The sequence below is a fragment of the Crassostrea angulata genome, chromosome 5, assembly GCF_025612915.1.
Source record: "Crassostrea angulata isolate pt1a10 chromosome 5, ASM2561291v2, whole genome shotgun sequence".
Lineage (NCBI taxonomy): Eukaryota > Metazoa > Mollusca > Bivalvia > Ostreida > Ostreidae > Magallana > Magallana angulata.
This window is the reverse complement of record NC_069115.1, coordinates 50,530,526-50,551,482: the sequence shown is the minus strand read 5'-3', so window position 1 is coordinate 50,551,482 and position 20,957 is coordinate 50,530,526. Positions and strand designations below refer to the sequence as shown.

Here is a 20,957-nt window from a genome sequence, read left to right as displayed (position 1 = left end):
TCTGTGCACATATCTGGTTTTATAGAAATTGACTGTATATTTATTTCTTTAGCGTGGTCACCTGGTCGGCCATTAGAGATTTCAGAAGTGATACCCAACTGCTACATGCTGAATGTCCCAGTCAAGCGCTGGAAATTAAAATGTCTTCAGTAGTTAGTGCAGATCAACAAATTATGCAATACAAAATGACAGAATGTTTACCAATTAGTAGGAGTGAGGGGTCCATATTTTTTTTAAAAAACCAAGTGTATAAAAATATATTTCACCCCCCCCTTCAAAAACAGTTTCATAGTTTCATAGTCATAGTTACTTGGGGTGTGGGGTGGGATGGCGAACCACTTTCATAGGCATTTATCAAAAGTAGATAAGAATTGTTAAGTACTGTATTTAAAATATAGACTTGCAATTACAAATTATATATACTGACTTACCTCGTCAAGTAACAAAGGGGATAGAGTAAGCACATGGATTTCCAATAACCTGTTTGTAACAGAGCAAAGACGTTTTGCTTGTTCATTAAGCCATGGGGGCTGCTTTTTGTTCTGTTTTGAGATGAAATCGAAAATTTTACACGTTTTTCAGTGACTCAAACGTTTCAGAAATATCCTTCTCGTCCATAACTCTGTTAATGGGAACGCTGACATTTGGCGCGAAAACGATCGTGTGACGTACTGCACATAGGAAGATAGATTACAAACGAAGGTTGACGCCTGTGAAGACACCCCAAAAAAGCAAGATATTTCGACCTGTCGGAAGTACTCCTTCAAAGTTCCAAGATGTTAAAGTAAGTAACACACACAAATCATTCAGTTATAATTACTTATATAGAGAAAATTGATTCGAGCTCAAAAATTCTTTCCATGGGCGAATTTAAACTTTCTTAACTGTTTCAGATTTTTTGTTAACACAAATGTTTAATGTTTAATGTTGTATGTTTAATGGCCCTCTCATAACCACAAAGTGTTTTGATACAAAAGTATACATATGTTTGTCGGGAGTGAGGGTGGGGATGAGGTGTTCCGATGCATATTGTAGGTAATTAATTATAATGTAAATTTAATGTTTTTGATTTTTCTGGAACTCAACCCCCTCCATCCACAACCCCATTCTTTTCTAGATCATGAAAGGTGTCAAAGTATCAAACATTTAGTTTCACACACAAATGCATGTAGCTTTCTACTGTAGTTGGCAATCAAAAAAAGGACATGTACATTGTTATATTTTATATTATTTTTCGTTAAAAACGTTGGATACGCCTGCAGGTGCATTGAGCATTATGAGTACAGGAAAGCGTTTACATGTTTATAATTCAATTACGCTGGAGCCAGAACAGCAGTTGAGCACCTAGTAAAGAAAGAAATAAGAAAAGGTGGGAGGAATTTTCTGGATGACAAAGAAGAAAGTCTTCTTAAGAAGTGCACCTTAAAAAACATCAAAAGTGGACAGCTATTTTGGCTGATGTTGCAAAGTACATTCCCATCTTGTATGCAGCATTGATTGCCACTGTTACCAGTCCTTCTAATGAGAAAGATCTTCGATCAAGGTAAATATGTTGTTATTAAATACATAGATATTAATTACAAACATGTAATTTGAATTTAACATTGTACATGTATTTACTTGTATTAACAATATATCTAAAATAAGTACATGTAACTGTGTTTCTTGCTATAGTGATAATTATGTATTCATTTATTTTGTAACATATATTTCAGAATCTGCAACAAAGCATTGGCTCCAGGAGTTGGACTTGCAGTTGCATTCCTTCTTCATTTGTATTCTCCAATGAAGGTGAAATTTGTCTAGGGCTTGAATTCTATTGAATTATGGAGATGTGGAACACAGAGAAAGGTGTTTTAATTGTTGTTCGTTATTTGTTATTAAGTAAATATTTTGTTAAACTTTTCAGTAAGTTATTTAATATGAAATATAATATATAATTCAAAGGCATTTCTGCACATGAACCGATTGGGGATATGCACTAGCAAACACAAAGCCCTGAGATTGATATTCCAGCTAAGAGTGCATTCAGATGAAGATTTGATGTCCTCAAAAAGGGTTATTGGGGTATTTCAATTTATTATTCTATTGTTAATGATAAGTATTTTTTTTATAAAAAGAGTGTCCTTTCAAAAGCGTTTGATTCCTATAATTTGACTGTGATTTATGGCACCAAATGGAAACGGGCGCATTGGGATTCCGGTATTTGTGGAGAATGCAACCGATACAGACATAAGTGAACTAAGTTCTGAGGAATTTGTTCAGTCGTATGGAACAGAAGCACGAACCTTGTAAGGAGCTACCTTCCATGGATGACTTGGATGACTCCGTCTCAAAGGATGTAGAACCCAACAGTGCCTCTGATATAGGTATCGAGTACTATACATATATATTGAGTATAATGATTGAAAGATTGAATTGCAGTTAAATATTTCTGTTAATGAAAGTTATTATAAGACAAATAAAATGCACGTTTCTGTATTCCAGCGCCCTTTTCACCTGGATATTGCATAACCTGGGACAATGTGGGGAAAGTGATAAAAGCATGCCATCAGAGTACAGAGCGACATAATAAGATGATGCTCTGGGCTTTGGCTTATGGATCTGAAAACAGAATCCCAACCACTCACTTGTCAGACAGTTGTGTGAATGCTGTTAATATACCTCTACAGAAGTTTTTGCCAATGGAAGAAGACATCACAGAAATCAAAAAGCGCATGGAGATTATTGTTGCCAGGATCATACAAAAGAACATGCCTTACTTCCATAGCTGCACTGTCGTGTCTCACATTCGACACAGTTTCTGGAGGGAGTCAAGCAAGCTATTGAAGCTAAATTCCCAGAGAAGTTAAAGAAGAAACTCTGCCAACTATCTAAGAAACTTCACAAGATCAGAAGATGCACTGATTAACATGGATACAGTGCATTTTAATCTAATTCATTAAGAAGCTTCTGTAGATTAAATAAGATTATTCATTTAAAACATTTCTTTTCTTTCTGGGAGGTTTTCAATATAAATATAGGAAAGGTTAAGTGAAAATAATTATGTTGAAAAATTATGAATATTTTTGAAATTAACTTTTTACTCAAAAAGTATTTTTAAAACACTGTGTAATTATAAGCCTCAAATTTATTTTATTGCATGTGAGTACCATGTTTAATGTTTGATGCAACAAAAATCGTCGTTTTAAAGCGTTTTGAAAAGGTTTTGTTTGTCTACGCAAAGTTTTCTATATAAACCATGGTACGAATTGTTTAGAAACAGACTATAGGCGACATTGACATATGAAACTGAATTGAAAAATCAACAAGTATATATTTTTTGGGATTTAAACCATTTAAAGATAGGAAACATCCGTTTTATGACGATTGAGAGTTAAAAGGATTTCTGAAGTGAAAAAGTGAAGCCAGCAGTTGATTCAAATATAGGCATTTCTATCGTACATGTAACAACCGGCCGACGTGGGGGCAAATTTTCCCAAATCACTTTGTGTGGCACTGGTCTGAGATTCGGAAGAGACGTCCGTAAAAAAATTATCAGTCTCGATGAATCTCATGGAGATTATTCTGTGTATAGAGGCTGTTTTGTTTGAGATCCCTATATTAACTCACAAAAAGAATACTATTGTGTAGGGATTGTTTTAAGTACCTGTGATTCTAAACAAGATAGATAGTTATATTGACCTTGTTTTGGTCAGTGGAATATATCAAATAATGACACAAAAGGATTTTCATCTGTTTAGAATAGCATATAATCACGATTAAACATACATGTCTATAAGCTCACCTTGTTTAATGATTTACAAATAAGGAAAAAAAAACCTTATGCACGTTTGTCATGAAGATTCGAAAAACCGTCGTTTATATTATTTCTTACATTAATAATATTTTAACCTTGTAAATCTGATTGCAGAAAGTAACTTTCTTTGAGCAAATTACAGTACCAGCAACGCTATGTTTTACAATCCTATCGTATCGTGTATCAATCTTATCGTATCGTGCGTATATTCTGCTCTATCGTGCGTTAATCGTATCCTATTGTGCGTGTATACTGTTCTACCGTGCGTTAATCATATCTTCTCGTGCGTTAATCCTATCAGGGTTATCGTTCAATTTTAACGGTTTTTCTGTTAATCCTATCGTGTTTTTAGTTTTGTGCCTTTCATAAGCAAGTAAATTTAATTCAAAGTAGCGGGTCATTCAGTGCACTGTATACGAACATTTATCAAACAAGAATTGTAAAATCTTATCCAGAATTCTATCATGATATTAATTTCTTAATTTATTATATCAAAATTAACTAATATTACAAGAAAACATATCTGTTAGCATTGAAAATGAAAAAAATTAATGTATACTATCGAAGTTCTTAGGAACAAGGTAACATATTTATCTGTTTATTGAATATATTAAATCGTATGCGGAATGTAAACCTGCGTAAACTTTTAACTTTTATGCAATGTAATTTGTTTTTTATGCATTATATTTTACAGAAACAAAAGTATTTATAATATTATTTATTATCTGATTAAATCAGAGTTGTGTCTTAATTAAATCGGTTATTTTCTGTGTGGTATTTGATTACGGGCTGAAATGTTCTCGGCAGTCAGCTAGGGTGTGTGGTAATGAAAACAATGTTAACAAATCGTACACAGAATGTGTATCTGCACAAATAATTTATATTTATTTAACTCGTATGTAATATGATTTGTTTTTAATGCATCATTTTCTTAAACACAAAGAAATGTATTTATGATAGATTTTATATTTACTTTAAACAAGAGTAGGATTTTTATATTCTTAAAATTGAACCCGTTATTTTCCGTGTGATTTGATCTCGGGCTGAAATATTCGCGGCGATCGGTTAGGGTAATCGGTAATGAAAACAATGTTAACATTTATTGATCATTTAAGCTCATAATTTAAGTTTAAAAAATATTAACTGGTCAATTTGATACACTCTGTAAATGATGCAGCGATAATTAACCACAATTGTTATTAAAAAGAAATTCCACAATATCTTTATTCGTACGTATATTTTTTTTCAAATTCTGCTATCATCAGTTTATTCAATATGATCGTTTAAAGCGATTATATGTTTATCATGAAAATCGTTTATCTTTTCCTATCGTGTATCAATCCTATCCTATCGTGCGTTAAACCTATACTATCGTGCGTGTATACTGTTCCATCATGCGTTAATCCTACCATATTGTGCGTAAATCATATCCTATCGTTTATCTTGTAAAAAAAATAACGTTGCGGATATTGTATTTTAATATGTTAAAAATAATATGGAAAAACTAAAATGATTTATTTTTGAATATCTTAATAATTTCCAAAGCATATGAACAAACACGACGACATTACATTGTAAGTTTGCGTTGTATTTAAACCCAAATAAGATGGTTTTTTTTTTTATATAAAAGTAAAATAAGTACATACTCTAATGCTTAACTACAGTTTATCAAGTTTTTACAATGTGAATCTTTCACTTTGTTATGAATTGATTTTGTTTAAGAAGAACATTAATATGTTTAGACACCAACAAAATTTGCATCACACATTGTATTAAGAAATAAATATTTAATCATATCTATTTAAATATCACTGTATTTCCTTTGCAGCAAAGCGTGTTGCTTTGTCAGTCTTTCCATTTTACTTCCTTTTTTTGTTTTTACATATGTTTGTGTTTTGGAAGGAAGATAAGGATTAAGGAACCTTTTTTGCATTTTGAATTGTGTACAGGTAATTGTTCTGTATCTTGGATTTGCCCCCCTCCCCCCCAAAAAAGATTCCTAATGACGGAAGGTCACACAAGTACAGTGTATCTATCAGCCATTACAAATAACCAAATTACTATTGAAAAAAAGGAAGCTTAATTTTTGGATTTTAACATATATTTTCATAGGGCGATAAAGTTTACATAATAAGAAAGTTATGCATTTATGACGCAATTTTTTTTTTTTACAAAATATGATGCCATAAACATAGAATATATCTATCAAATGGGTGTTGGTTACACCTGTAACCCCAACAAGATGAGAAAAAAAACATGAACGGATAGCTGTATGAAATAAAAAAAAGTTGTTTACCTTAATGAAGTAAATTATAAAGGATAATTGCAGAGTATGCATACATGTAGTAATTTGAATGATATTAAATACCATACCTGGAAGTAGGTATTTTATAATTTTCTTAGTTGTACCAGATGATATGTTTTTTTGATCATGATTTCCTGGATTAATATTTATCTGATACTGAATAATAACTCCGTTAGGGTTAGTTGGGGCTTTCCATGATATTTCAATGGAGTCTTCTATTTGATTAACTGCACAGTTTATATCAGTTGGTGGACCAGGCTCTGTAATGAATTAGAAAAATATAAAACAAAACTAAGATAAATAATAATAATAATAATAATAATAATAATAATAGTAAAAATTATTTCTTCTTCATTATTATTAACATTATCCTCATTAGTTCTATACTGATGAGATATTAATAATTAATCGAAAAATTGAATGTTTTTTTTCACACAGTAAAAAATGAAAATTTTATTATACATGTACATTAACCTTTTATCTCATATTACAATGCAATGACGTCTTAATTACTTTTTATTTAACATTTAAAATTTTTATAAAGATCGTTTGTATAATACGTTCATACATTATAAATTTACATATAAAATAGGATCTTATCAAGCTCGTTGCTTGTTTTCTATCCTCTTGCAAACATTTTGAGATAGAAACCCCACAAATCATGAGCTTTCACAAATCAAGAAAATCTATGTTTTCAAATAAATGATGAAAACTGATAACAATATACAAGATCATAAAACAACCTCTTTATCAAATGTTAAGAATAATTGGTTGAAAGCTTAAAGTAGCTATTTTCTCTTACTTGTTGAAATAGTTAATATCCATCGAGTTATTCCAAAGCTTTTCTTGACATTGTCTGTACCACTGACGGTAATGATTCTTACATTATAACGCCATCCAGGAAGAAAAACGTCTCCAGTGAATTGTAACATAGGAAAGAAATTTCTTGTAGCATATGTTTTGCCATCGATTCTTACTTCATATCTGGTAACAAAGGTGTCGACAGGGGGTTCCCATTTCAAAAGCAAGTTATCATGAGAAAAGTCACATTCTCTTGAAATAAGGTATCCGGGGTATCGTGGAACTGAAACGACATATTATTACATTTGTATCTTTTTGAAATGAATATGTTTGTTGCTTTTTTCTTGTAAATCAGAATAACAAAAACAAGTTTTACTGTTGAAAGTGTTACAATGTAAATTTTAAACAAAAGAGCACACATAACGCCAAAGAATTTTTTAAAGTATTTATTTCCAATTGAAAAGAGAATTTTGAAATATCATACCTAATCTAACGGTAGCGTCCATTGAGTGTACTGCACTTCTAGCTAAAACATATGTTATATCAACATGAGCGATCACATTTACTATGTATAGTTGTCCAGCCATCAAATAACGAGATATCGAAAATTGTTTCACACTCTTATCAAGAAGACCCGTCGACTCTGTCGAGGTTTCCTCCGTTCTCCATATCACTTCATAATTATTTACAAGTTCAGAATGATTACTGGGATGGCTCCAGTGTACGGTAATCGACGATGTTGTGCTAGTAAGATCAGTTATGATGGGAATTAGTCCGGTTTCTGATAATGTAAAATACAATTATGCAATAACAATTTCCTGTTTATACATAGAAAATGAATATCAAGATGAAAGATACCGTTTGTACACTAAATAACAACAATCCAAACCAATCTAGAAGTAAAAGAAAACGACAGAAAACATATTCTGCATCAAATTATTTTGAGAAAATGATACCTATTTTGGAACAAAAATATACAAGTGCTTGATGGAGAAATACTTTATCTCTAACATATGTTATTCTATTAACAATAATACAATTACAAAAAAAAGTGTTAGCCAAAGAACCTTAGATATAAGATATGCAAACAAATTAATCAACCGGTTAATATCTAGATAATCTTAGACAATACGTTATACAGGGTGATCCATAAATTCTGTTACTATTTAAAAACTTTAAAAAACTCTTTTCCGAGGAGGTAAATTCTTAAATTAGGTATAATTCTATTCTCCAGTGAATAAATTTTTATAGCATTTGTAATGTGCGAAAAAGATTTACTAAAAAAAAAAGAAGAAAGACGTCATAAAATTTGTGTTGGGTTTTTCATGGTGCCCCATCTTTACCAAATGGCTACCAAACCAAGCTATTGTACTTTGAGACTCGTTCACCTTAAACTGTTCTTTGAAGAGATGTATTTTACAGACATATAAAACCTTTTTAGAGAAGTAGGGTAGCAAAGAAGTAAAGATAGAAGAAAATAAAGCTCACCATACAGGCTTATATAGTGAAAAAAGAAATAAGGACAACTATGGACAACATGTAAAGAAAATCAAGATCTCTGTTTTGTCCAGGTTCTTGAACTGGTCATCTTAAACAGTTAAATATGTTAGCAAGAAGTGTATTCATTGATATCCAAAATAACATAATTGTGAATATTAGTAGACCAAAGCTTGAGAAATGTAACTATCCTAAACACATCACGAATGGTTGTGTGGCTTGGAACAAAGTTGAGGAAAGTTTCATTTCCTTTAGAGTTGAGCCCGGATGATGAGTTACTGCTGTGCTACTCATAACCCTAGTGAAAACCTTGGGTGGGGGGGAGGGGGGGGGGGGTCGGGTCATTTGATGTCGTTAAATGATCAAGTTATTACATGCATCTTTATACATGTAATCTTAAGTATTCGATCTGCTAAATGAGTGAAATGTGGAAAGGAACCAAACAGAAGTGAAAAAGAGGGTGCGATGGCAAGTGTTAAAAAAACTATTTTTCTGCTGCAAATCGAAAAAACGTCACGTAAACCATAGAACGTAATTCTGCTATTTTGATGCTAATTTTTAATTTCCCAACTCTGCTAGGTAAAGCATGCAAAGTGCTGCACTTAACCTACATATTATAAAACTGAACCCCTTGTATATTCATGCGGTATGTTTTACTTAGTTTAAATTTGTTCCTTGAAACTGTAATGGGCATTCAAACCAGTATCAGATATTTTTGATCACCCTGTATGTATACATAAGAGATGTTGTTTTAATAAGAATGAAGATCCATCATCATAAATTACAACACTTATATCATTGCTCATTATCAGTAAATTTGAAACAATCAATCTTTAAACTTGCATTATAACTAAGGCTTAGATCAATATAATTATTAAATAATGATCCCAATCACATTTACCAAAGCTTACCACCATTCAACTGATTCATCTTCCAATCAGACCAAAAGCAAAAACAAAGTAACTAATTTTACAAAAAGCGAAAATTTAGAAATAGAATTTGAAAAATTACAAATCGATCAGGTTTACCATTGGTCTCCGATTGTGTTGTTATCATAGCTGATGTTGTCTGTGGCTTAGAAGAAGTTTCAACTAAAAATAAAAAAGACAGATATAGTATATCTTATTATATGTTCTCAAATTGAAACATACTTTTTGACAAATTTTAAGTAAGCTTATTCACAAAACAAGACACAAGATATGGCAATGGGCCAAATCGCTGAATAAAGGTTTTTAACTCTTTTTCAAAATCTGTAAATATTAAATTTTTGATATTAATTTTTCTAACATTTATTGTAAAAATCATAACATTTCAAAGCCTATCAAGTATAAACCATGCTGGGCAACTACAAATTATGTAGAATATATATATATATATATATATATATATATATATATATATATATATATATATATATATATATATATATAAATTCATAATGAATAATCAAATACAGTAAAACTCGTTTAGTACGAACACGGATATAGCGAATTATCGGATATATCAACGGTTTTTTTAGCCCCTGGCAAAACTTTTTTATAATCTTAACAAAATGTTATGTTATAACGAATTTAGATGTAACGAATTTACGGATATAGCGAACTGATTTTGGGTCCTGTAGATGTGACTGGTAAAGGAATTTAACACTGTAGCGAATCTCTTTAAACTTAACAAAGTTTTCACTACTATTTAACAAAAAAGTTTTAATAAATTTATTTTCACATAATTTTTTAAATTTACAATCCGATCATTAAATGTATCAAAAGAATGTATTTTCATTCTAAGCCCCAATTTACAAAAACTGCAATTTGGAGAAAAAAACCCATGTATATAGTGAATTCGCTATAGTTAATATAACGAGAATGTTAAACGGATATAACGAGTTACGGATATAACGAAGTAAATCCACTGATCCCTTGGACTTTGCTATAACTGAGCTTTACTGTAGTTTCATATTCTCGTGAACACCATGAAACAAATCCTTACTCTCAGCTTTAAGTTTACAGGAAACTTCATGACTTGGGGAACTAACACTGATGGATTCTGCTGCATTGTTAATTGTGCGTACAGCAAATGTGTACGTATTTTCTATAAAATAAATGACAACGTCAAAAAGAGAAAACAGTATCTTACCGGCGCAAATTAAAGATGTCAAATAAACATATTTTAATAGAAATATAAATACAATAAATAACATCAAAGTACTGAAGTACTGACGGAGTTGACTTTATCGATTATCATTTATTTCAAATAAATTTATCTTGCATGGCGATTAGTTTCTAGACTGTATTTAAATTACGCACTTTCTTATTATATGAATTTTAGACTTTTCCGACAAAAAATTCGAGAAACCCTTAATGAATCATGTTGTGTAATATTTAAAGATGGATTTCAAATTATGTATAAGCAATTCTAAAAATTTTATGGATCCAAGCACTATTCATATCGAGCTCTAGGCTCGTTCAACCAGACGCTCGGCTGTCTCCGTTAATCTCCGACAAGCAAGAGAGCCTTTCTGCTTGACGGAGATTTACAGAAAAAGCCGAGCGTTTGATTGAACGAGACTATATTAAACTCTGGCGTAGGAATACATGAGACTATAAAAATATCATAATTGTTCGTATTATATAAAATCTGACTATTTTCAAAGTGTTTATTGATAAGTGTCCTTGAAAAACAATGCTTCAGCATACATTACTTTGCCAGCGGAGATGATTAGTGCTTTAGTCCAAACACTATTTTACTTTTGGTTTGCCAGAATAACTGCATAGGAGAGTTGATTAAAATCAACTCCCAATAAGGTATAAACTGATTTTCACGATGCCTTTAGATTGTTCTGTGGTGATATTATAACGTTTTAATCATTTAATTACATGTAAGCTTTCACGTTTTACATGATATGAATGATGTATTCAATTTAGTCAAAATATCCAGAGGTGTATCCAGCAGATATTTTCACAGAAAGAGTACATGAAACACGGGTCCCGCATTTCCCCTATATATTTGTCTTTTCAAACACGCAGTGAGTAATTCGTAGTTGATAGTGCTGCATGTATCTTAATAATCGAATTTCTTCTACGTTTTCTTCGGACAACGACACACCGGTACTGTTCCATGAATTTTGCCAGGAATTGAACCGGGAGGAATGCAATGAGATAAATGATCTAAACAGCAAAGACATTAACTGCTGAATGAGTTGACAATACGATACCGGTGCTGTGGTACTGACTTTTGTAAACCACATTTATTCGCTTGAAAATTAAAAATAAAAAATCAAATCAAAATAGGGTATTGTTTTCGAAAAAAAAAACGCAATTGCAATGGATATAACACTTTGTCTCTGCAAACCATTATAAATTCTAATACAGCCATACATTTAAAAGTCTATTTTTTAAAATACGATCATTTATATATATCCATCGAGAACTTATTCAGTCGGATTAAATAACCAAAATTGCATCATATCAATAATTCAAAGTCTTTTTAAATTTTGCACATGCCATTTCTGACATATTAAACAATATAAAACGTACCTGGAAGTAAGTTTTTGATAGTTTTCTTTGTTGACGTGGATGATATGTTGACCTGGTCCATTTCCCCCGGATTGATATTTATTTGATATTGAACAATTACTCCGTTAGGGTTGATTGGAGGTATCCATGATATATCAAGAGAGGTATCTAGTGGATTTACTACACATTTTACATCAGTAGGCGGACCAGGCTCTATACAAATTCAAAGAAAGTGTCAATCAATATTGAAATGATAATGATAAGATTAATAATAATTATGATAATAATAATCACGGTATAACCATTAATAAAAAAATAAATTGTACAACAGACGGATTGAATTAAATTATATTCTTCTTTCTTGTTTGAATAGTTTGTTTTCCCATTGATTATAATGTTCTTACTTGTTGAAATAGTTAATATCCATCGAGTTCTTGCAATGCTTTTCTTGACATTGTCTGTACCACTGACGGTAATGATTCTTACATTATAACGCCATGCAGGAAGAAAAACTTCTCCAGTGAATTGTAACATAGGAAAGAAATTTCTTGTAGTATATGTTTTACCATCGATTCTTAGTTCATATCTGGTAACAAAGGTGTCGACAGGGGGTTCCCATTTCAAAAGCAAGTTATCATGAGAAAAGTCACATTCTCTTGATAGTAGGTATCCGGGGTATTGTGGAACTGAAACGACAAATAAATTCAAATTTATCCATTCGTAATTTACCTCTCTTTTTTAAAACAAATTAAAAAGAATATGAATCATTGTTTTTATTTCAAATAAATGTGATAAAGATAAATGAATTTAGGGTGTATTTTCATATGATGTAAGATGTTGTTAAATAAATAATGGAGTTTTTAACTCAGGCACAAGATATCGTTGATGAACAACTTGTTACATTACTCATATTTTATAAATTCTCAGGGTTCAAACAGAATTTATAAGAAAGTTTAAAACAATTTCAGGATTTCTCCTCTGAAACATTAAACACCACATTATCTTGTCAGATTGTAATACATATTTTAACTCAAATGAAGCTGTCCATTTAAGTTAATTGAAATATTACTGAAAGATGACTGAATATCTTAGCTATGTCATTAAGTAGTAGTAAATAATCATATCCCGTGAAAACAAAAACGTTTAGGGGGATTTTGCATTGTTTTATAACGGTTTTCTCCATGTGCTCGCTTTGCTGAGGTACCGGGGAATAAAGGATCTTCGGGGACTTCGAAATAAAACCACATATTGAAATAAGGCCAAAATATCGAGTTTATTAATTTAGATCGCAAATGTCAAAAGGTCACAATTTGCGTTTGGCTTTTGGTTTTATTTCGACGATAATTACAAAGTCACGCCCGTAAAGTTAATCCCGAAATATAAAATATAATTGGATGTTTAATTACCTATGGGCGTGGATAAAAATGAAATGAACAGGTAACAATAATTATAATTAGTGTTAATAACCACTGTTCAAATTATGTAATTAAAACGCTCACAGGTGCCAGTAAGATGTCAAAACAGGTTGAATTATGTAATTAAAATACTAAGCGGTCCTGTGAGGCTTAATTAACAATTGACGTTAATTTGAAAAATAAAGAAATAGGTATTTAAAGATTTCGACATAAAAATAATATTAACTAATTATTAAGTTAAATCATTATTGCGACATTTGAATATTTCTTTTTTTCTTCTTTTTTTCTATTTTAAAAACGTATATACAAAATAACTTATCTACAAATTTAAAACATAACATTATTAAAATAGCATTTGATATGAATGAAATATGCACAAATTATACAAGGTAAGTGATATATAAAAAAATAAACAAAACATATACACGGAGCATAAAATTATGTAACAATTGCAAAACACATTAAATTACCCAATTGATAACGTTCAGAAACTGTGCAAGGTTTTCTTTAGATCTCAGATTTTTCATTGTAAATTTCTGTAAGAAATTTGTCGTCGTTTCTGTGAATTTATCAGACGAGTATGAAAAATGATAATGTTTCGATACAACAATCTGAATTTTTTTCCTTTTACCGATTTTAATCACATGTGTGTGTAATTTTTAAAAGTAATTGTCCAAATCTCAGGGAAACAATAATTTGGGACAGTCTATAACTGTGTAGAAAACACTAGATATATAGCAGTGAAGTTGATGACTGTCACAATTACAATAATATTATAAGTTATACTTAATCTAATGGAGGCGTCATCAGAGGAAACAGCAGTGTGAGATGAAGGGTTTGAACGATCCGTATGGCAGATAACATTTACTATGTAGAGTTGTCCTGCAATCAAATAACGAGAGACAGTATACTCCTTAACTGTCCTTTCAAGAAGACCTGACGTCTCTACAGAACTCCCATTCACTTTCCAGGTCACTTCATAGTTAGACACCAGATCATATTGAGTGTTTGGATGACTCCAGTATACTGATATTTTTGACGTTGTACTAGTAAGTTTCGTTATGTTGGGAGCGAGTACAGTATCTGAAAAACACGTTAATTGAATACAATTCATCTCATAATAAACATAAAATACAGCAGAATATATTACATTTTTCAAGGACTTTTGGAGACAATCATAACTGTTGACAAACCTTTTGCGCTTCTTTCGTATCCATAGTTTGATTTTTTTTTCGGAGGGGGGGGGGGGCAAGATGTGCAAAAACAAAACCCAAATAGCCACGTCTAAAAAATCATTTAAAAGAAGAGTTCGATACTCCTCGATACGTTACAATTTTTTTCAATTAAGTTTGAAAGTTGTCATAAAAAACACAGAGAAGTAAAAAAAAGACCAATTTGTTTGGCAATTTCCGATAAAAACAAAATTGACATTTTACATTTAAAACTTCATATTCACAATTGTTCGTTTGTATCAAAATGAATTTACAAAGAAATGTCATAGTTATATTTCTAATAGTTATGAAGATTACTTCCATGTAACAACTTCATTTTCAATAAACAAGAATATACAAGTGAAGCCTCATGTGAAATTCACGTACCATAAAATTTGTGTTAAGTGCATATTTCATATGCATTGTAATGCATTTTAACGAACGTGCTACATATACCCCCACAAAACCGACCGGAGGGACAGATACATTTTAACGTGGTTCATACCGACCTTTAGAAGAGCATTATAAGGACGTGTTAACGCGAATAAAGGCATGATAACGCGAAAAAAGCGTTGTAACGCATTTTTAAGAGACGTAGTACATGTAACGAGGATATAGGCCTAAAAAAGCAAATGATAACATTTTTTCGTCTTTTGCAAAGGCACTGAACACTACGCAAAATTAATTTACCTTTCAAAACGGAGTCATAGCTCGAATAGAGTGCATTTTCAAAGGCGCTTTATTCGAGATATATTTGGGAAATATTTGAGTTATTTGAATAAAGGAATTATAACACCTTTTCAAAATGTTTTATTACGCCTATACTTACTGAAGTGTAAAGGGAATTAGTTTTACATGCATGATTAGTTGGTTATTTTTTTTTTATTTGCTGTGGATTTAAAAGCATAATCTCTATGATAAGCGAGCCTATTAGAATCCTTTATAACAACTTTATTAGAGTTACTTCGCGTGAAAATGCTTTTTGGTTAGCGTTACTATCATGTTTAATTTCATTTGTCAGTCATATAATAGTAGTATGATACTAATCATTCTAATGTGCTTTAAGAATCAGTCAACGTCTTTTAAATAATGGAAACATAAATTCAAAAAACTGTGCCGGATAATTATGGTATTGTCAAGGTTACATTTTTGAAACTTGTAAAAATGCAGTTTCGTAGAAATTCCTTGAAAACAAATTATAGACCAAAGTATAAAATGCATATCTATACCACTTTTGATTTAGCCTGTCTCACCCGACAGTCGTAATATTTACCTTTAAAATAAAAGAAAAATAACCCCCAGAGGAAAAATAAATATCCTACGGGAGATTTTTGAAATGTTAAAGGATTTTCTAAAAATCATTAACTCACTAACTAAGGAGAAAAGTATTTTATGCAGGAATTTGATTACGACAGATCCCTATTGGAAAATACGATTTGGTATTGGATTTTTAAATCCTGTAGGAGTTTTGTTCAAATTCTATCGCAATGTTAATTCCTATGAAATGTTCCTATATTCCGGACATTCTTAATATAGTATCTTTTCCTTTTTTAAGAAAAAAAGTCTATCATAAAGCATATTTCAAACGTATTAACTTTTCGATACATGCAGCTTCGACAGGGGCAAAAATGCCAACTTGGCACTGGCATAATTATCTGGCACAGTGTTTCACGTGTTCTGAGATAACCTTTCTTTCAGTTTCTCTGTTTTTAATTTCGTATAACAGTTTATCTAATAACCATAGGATTACAGATTCAATGCGTTAAAAATTTTAAAATTCATTAGTTGAAATATTTAGAAAGAGAGAGAAAGAGATATACAAAATAAAAAAATGTCTATGTGTTCACATAATCATAAATAGATTTGATTTAGTTTTCTTAAGGAATTGAAAATTATATCTTAGTCACCGCCAATTCTTGTTCCTAACGTTTCATTAGTTGAAATATTTAGAAAGAGAGAGAAAGAGATATACAAAATAAAAAAATGTCTATGTGTTCACATAATCATAAATAGATTTGAATTAGTTTTCTTAAGGAATTGAAAATTATATCTTAGTCACCGCCAATTCTTGTTCCTAACGTTTCTACTTTTTTTAGCAGTACTTGTCAAGGTTGACTGTCAACGAATAAAAATTATCTTCAGATTGTTTTTCTCTTTAAATCCCTTCAAATACTTTTTCAAACGCTGCATGCAATTAAGATTTGCAAATATGTAGCTATGCGAAAGAAACGACGAAGTGTAATTTTTGTAACCTAACTTATTTCATTCTTTAATTTATTTTTCAGATTGATTACAAACTAATGATTTTGTTAATTCAGTTGAATTTGAGTCACATTAAAGGGAAAATGATATATATGCACTACCCCACTACAGCTGAATTGTTTTCTGAAACATTTTTTTTTGTGAACAATTATTAAGGTGGATAACATAAAGAAAAATACATTCTAAAAAACCTAAAGCCCGGCCTTTTATATAACGGTACCCCGTTCTATTCATAAGTGCATCCTAAATCATTAAAAGAACCTGAATATAGTTGTTCTAAATTTGAACATAGAGTTTATTATATTCCTTATCACAAAAAACTACAACCCGACATATACAATGTGTTTTTGTATACGTAATTACTCTTACCGGTTCGTTCTTTTGAACGATTTTTTTCTTTTTAAACCTTTGGGTGCGCTTTTGGTACATGTTGGTGTATGTTCACTTGACATCAACATTAGTATGATATCAGCATTATCAATTACTTGAGAATTCTTTAAAGTTTTACATGTAGTTTCGGTACCGATGTTGTACTCAAGTTAACATAAAGTTATCGCTTTGTGTATGTCTAATACTCTTTTGAAAAGATGTTAACCAAGTGACCAACATTTAAAAAACACGGCGCTGGTCAAAAGTAAGATACAGAGTTTAAAGATAACGTCAGGACTGGAAGAATTAGGTCTTTCCACCTTTCAGGTGAAAGACCTTTTGAATTTCTTATGTTTTTTATTATTTTTTTCTTCTCTTTTTTTCCAGGGACAGCTTTTTTGTTTCTAGAGATATTGAAACAATTTTTTCTTTATGTTATTGATCATTAAAAGTTATGGTACCAAATGACCCTTTGCGTGATAACTCCCAGAACTTACAAAGTTATTGCCCTTTGTGTACGAAGTAATTGTTATCGCTACTCCTCTGAAACCATAAGAGAGAGAAACTTGAAACTTTTACCAATGTCTTCATTACACTTAGAGGGTTCTTCAATCTATTAATACCGAAAGGATCTGAGGCCCCCTTCTAGTAGTTATTGCCCCTGAAAGTATTTACATTTCTATAAAATCACTTCAAACTTTTTTATTATTTGTCATAGAGACTTCGGACCACTTGGGATGGAAGCGTCTACCTTGGCCGAACAAAATGACATAAAGGTCAAAAGTCAAGGTCATATGGAAATCTCTAAATAAATGAGTTTTAGATCTCTTTTGTTTAGGGTGGTAGAGAAAAACTTTTTCATGGATGTAGAAGGACATCTTTAGACATTTCAAAATATAACCCTTTGACCTTTACCATGACACAATTATAGAGTTATTGCCCCTATTGTACAAAATGCTTGTAATCCCTATTCCTCATTAACCGTTGGAGATAGAGACTTGAAACTTTTACTGATGTATTCAGTACACTTAGACGCTCCTTCAATCTATTCATACCGAAAGGGTCCAAAGTCCCTTTTTAGCAGTTATTGCCGCTAAAAGTTTCTGACATTCAATAAAGACACAAATAACTTTTGAATCATAAATCATAGATACATGGGACCACTTGGTATTGAAGCGTCCACCTTGTCCGATCAAAATGACATAAAGGTCAAAGGTCAAGGTCAAGCATTAAACAATTGCAAACTTAATCCTTTAACACTTTTTATAAAGTAACGCAGATTAAATAATACTTTATTGTATTGAAGCAATCTTATTTCAAAAATAAAACGCAATGAGGTGGAAAGACCTCTAATTGTTCGAGAACAATTAGTCTACTAGTTGTATATTGTTTTCTTGCTCATAATTTGTGATATCAGATGCAAGAAAAAAATCGGTCCTTTCAAGTATATGCATATCACTGAATTTAGATCGCATGTGTCTATGCCATTCTAAATCTATCCGAATCTTCGCTAAATATGAAGAAAGGTCAATGATAAATTCAATTCTAATGGTGTTATATTTATTTCTTTTAAATAAAAGTCCACTTTTTAAAAACGCTTATTAAAGCTGTTTTACCAGTGTTTTCTAGTTCCACTGTAGATTGCATGACAGTTGATGTCTGTGGTTTTAAAGTAGTTTCAACTGAAATTAAGAAAAGATAAAGATAAATCAAAAATTATATGAAATACTTCACACCAAAAAACACATTTCTCATAAGTAACTTTTTCGAGAAAAATTGTTTCAAACAACAGAAAATATAAAAACAAGATTTATTCTAAATACAAAAAAATCTACTTTGAACCTTCAATACAGAAATGCTTAGATTGGTATGATTTATGATCTATCTATCTTACGTCTCCTTTCAATGTGTTTATTTCATTTTCTTTTTACGCCCTGATTACATAGACTACATTCATTTTTTATCATATTTTTATTAATTAAGCATTAAATTTAACGTACATAAGTAGCTTTAAGGTTTAGAAATGTACATTTTGTATTCAAACTATTCGAAACATGTTTCACTTCACTTTTCGCATGGATTAATCTTCAACAATTGCTCACATTTAAAATGATTTTTTTCAAGCATTACATTATTTACTTAATAGAAAAACAGTCAAAGAAAACTTGCAGCAACTGCTATGAAATGCCGTAGTACCACTATTGCTTTTATAAATAATTGCGCCACTGCTTTGTTGTAGAACAAATTGATATATTTGACGAGGTTTTAGGTGTTATATGATAACGTAATGTGAATGAATCAATATTGGCGTAAGGTTATATTTTACAAAACCTCTATTAGAGTAGTCCTCGGTAACCATATATTTTTTTTAGTCATAAACCTAGCCTCAAGATTGTTTAAAACAATTTGATTTTTTGTAAGTCAAATTGATATCAGATATGCGTTGATAATGGGAAAATAACCGTAACATTGCAAGGAATTTCCAAAGCACAGAGACAAAAAATAATTCAATTAGCATTTTCATAAGAATTAAAATTTTACCCATAGCTTTTGTTTTGCAGGAAACAGCTTGACTTGGATCGCTTATTCTGATGGATTCTGCGGCATCGTTAATTGTTCGTACAGTGAAGGAATATACATGTTCTATTAAAAAAAAAGAATATAAAAGTTATGCAACATTGATAAAACATAAAAATTAAAATCAAAATATTTTTTGGAATGTACTCCTGTATTTACATAGTTGAAGAAGTCTGTCTTTATTTTACTATGGAAAATAATGGAAAAAACGCAGGGATATTCAGGGGGGCATATGGAGTGGAAGTAGCTGCAGAACTGTAGCTCTCCGAGAAAAAAATATTGACAGACCGGAGAGCTACAGTTCTGCAGATTGAAAAAGTTGTATATTTATTGCGCAGAAAAACGTGCGCTAGTTTTGGACTGATTTACCTTATTTATACGCAAATTCTATGAAAACAGTTAGTACTATTAAATTCTTCATGCAATTTACTACTATTCATACCTCTTTATTTGCCTCAGACTTTCTCCGAAACACGCTACTGACCTCGGAAAATCAAGTGCGTTGAATTTACATCGAGATCGAGAGTCGCCATTTTTACATGTAAACAAAGTGCACCACATTAATTTACGGGACTGGTGATGGTGTTTAAAAGACTATCCGAGGCAAGTGAAGAGACGATATCAGTAGTAAATTGCATGAAGAATTTAATGGTACTAATTGTTTTCACAGAATTTGCATAAAAATAAGGTAAATTAGTCGAAAACTAGCGCACGTTTTTCCGCGCAATAAATATATAATTTTTTCAATGGGTGGCCTTGTAGCTCTCCGGTCTGTCAATATTTTCCCCCGGGGAGCTACAGTTCTGCAGCTAGAGTGGAAGATGCATGTAATTCCGCAAAATAAGAAATATTTCTTATTAAATACCTATTCAAATATCAAAAACAAAACGTTGACCAGAATCAATGAAAACATAAAAAAACAAAAACAAACCAAATATCAGCGGCCACTTTGTTTTATAAATTAAGTTCTATTACGTAGATTAACATAGCAATTACGCCATGACTGAAATGGGAATGACGTGTAAATTTGATCGGAAAGTATTGTAAACAGATTCAAATATAAGAAATCTAAGAATTCTATTTAACTATTTTCGTGTGCTTTGTTGAATATTGAACAATGAAATACTTGGAAATAAATTAATTTTATCAAATATTCTCTAAAAGTATTTAAATAGGCTGTCCTCTGTCGTTGTTTAAGATATAAACATC

The 20,957-nt window shown here is 31.1% G+C and overlaps 1 protein-coding gene across 4 annotated transcripts in view; it reads right to left on the bottom strand.

Annotated features, from left to right (window-relative positions):
- LOC128185976 (usherin-like) overlaps nucleotides 1-20,957 on the bottom strand; it is a 48,135-nt gene that overhangs the window by 15,805 nt on the left and 11,373 nt on the right. For all 4 annotated transcript variants that reach the window (XM_052855696.1, XM_052855697.1, XM_052855695.1 and 1 more), the window contains exons 6-15: nucleotides 19,713-19,814; nucleotides 18,788-18,853; nucleotides 14,116-14,412; nucleotides 12,319-12,600; nucleotides 11,936-12,127; nucleotides 10,389-10,490; nucleotides 9,431-9,493; nucleotides 7,390-7,686; nucleotides 6,907-7,188; nucleotides 6,173-6,364 (exon numbers count right to left, since the gene is read on the bottom strand). In XM_052855696.1, the coding sequence (XP_052711656.1) occupies nucleotides 6,173-6,364; nucleotides 6,907-7,188; nucleotides 7,390-7,686; nucleotides 9,431-9,493; nucleotides 10,389-10,490; nucleotides 11,936-12,127; nucleotides 12,319-12,600; nucleotides 14,116-14,412; nucleotides 18,788-18,853; nucleotides 19,713-19,814 (1,875 nt within the window). The remainder of the gene's footprint in view (nucleotides 1-6,172; nucleotides 6,365-6,906; nucleotides 7,189-7,389; nucleotides 7,687-9,430; nucleotides 9,494-10,388; nucleotides 10,491-11,935; nucleotides 12,128-12,318; nucleotides 12,601-14,115; nucleotides 14,413-18,787; nucleotides 18,854-19,712; nucleotides 19,815-20,957) is intronic.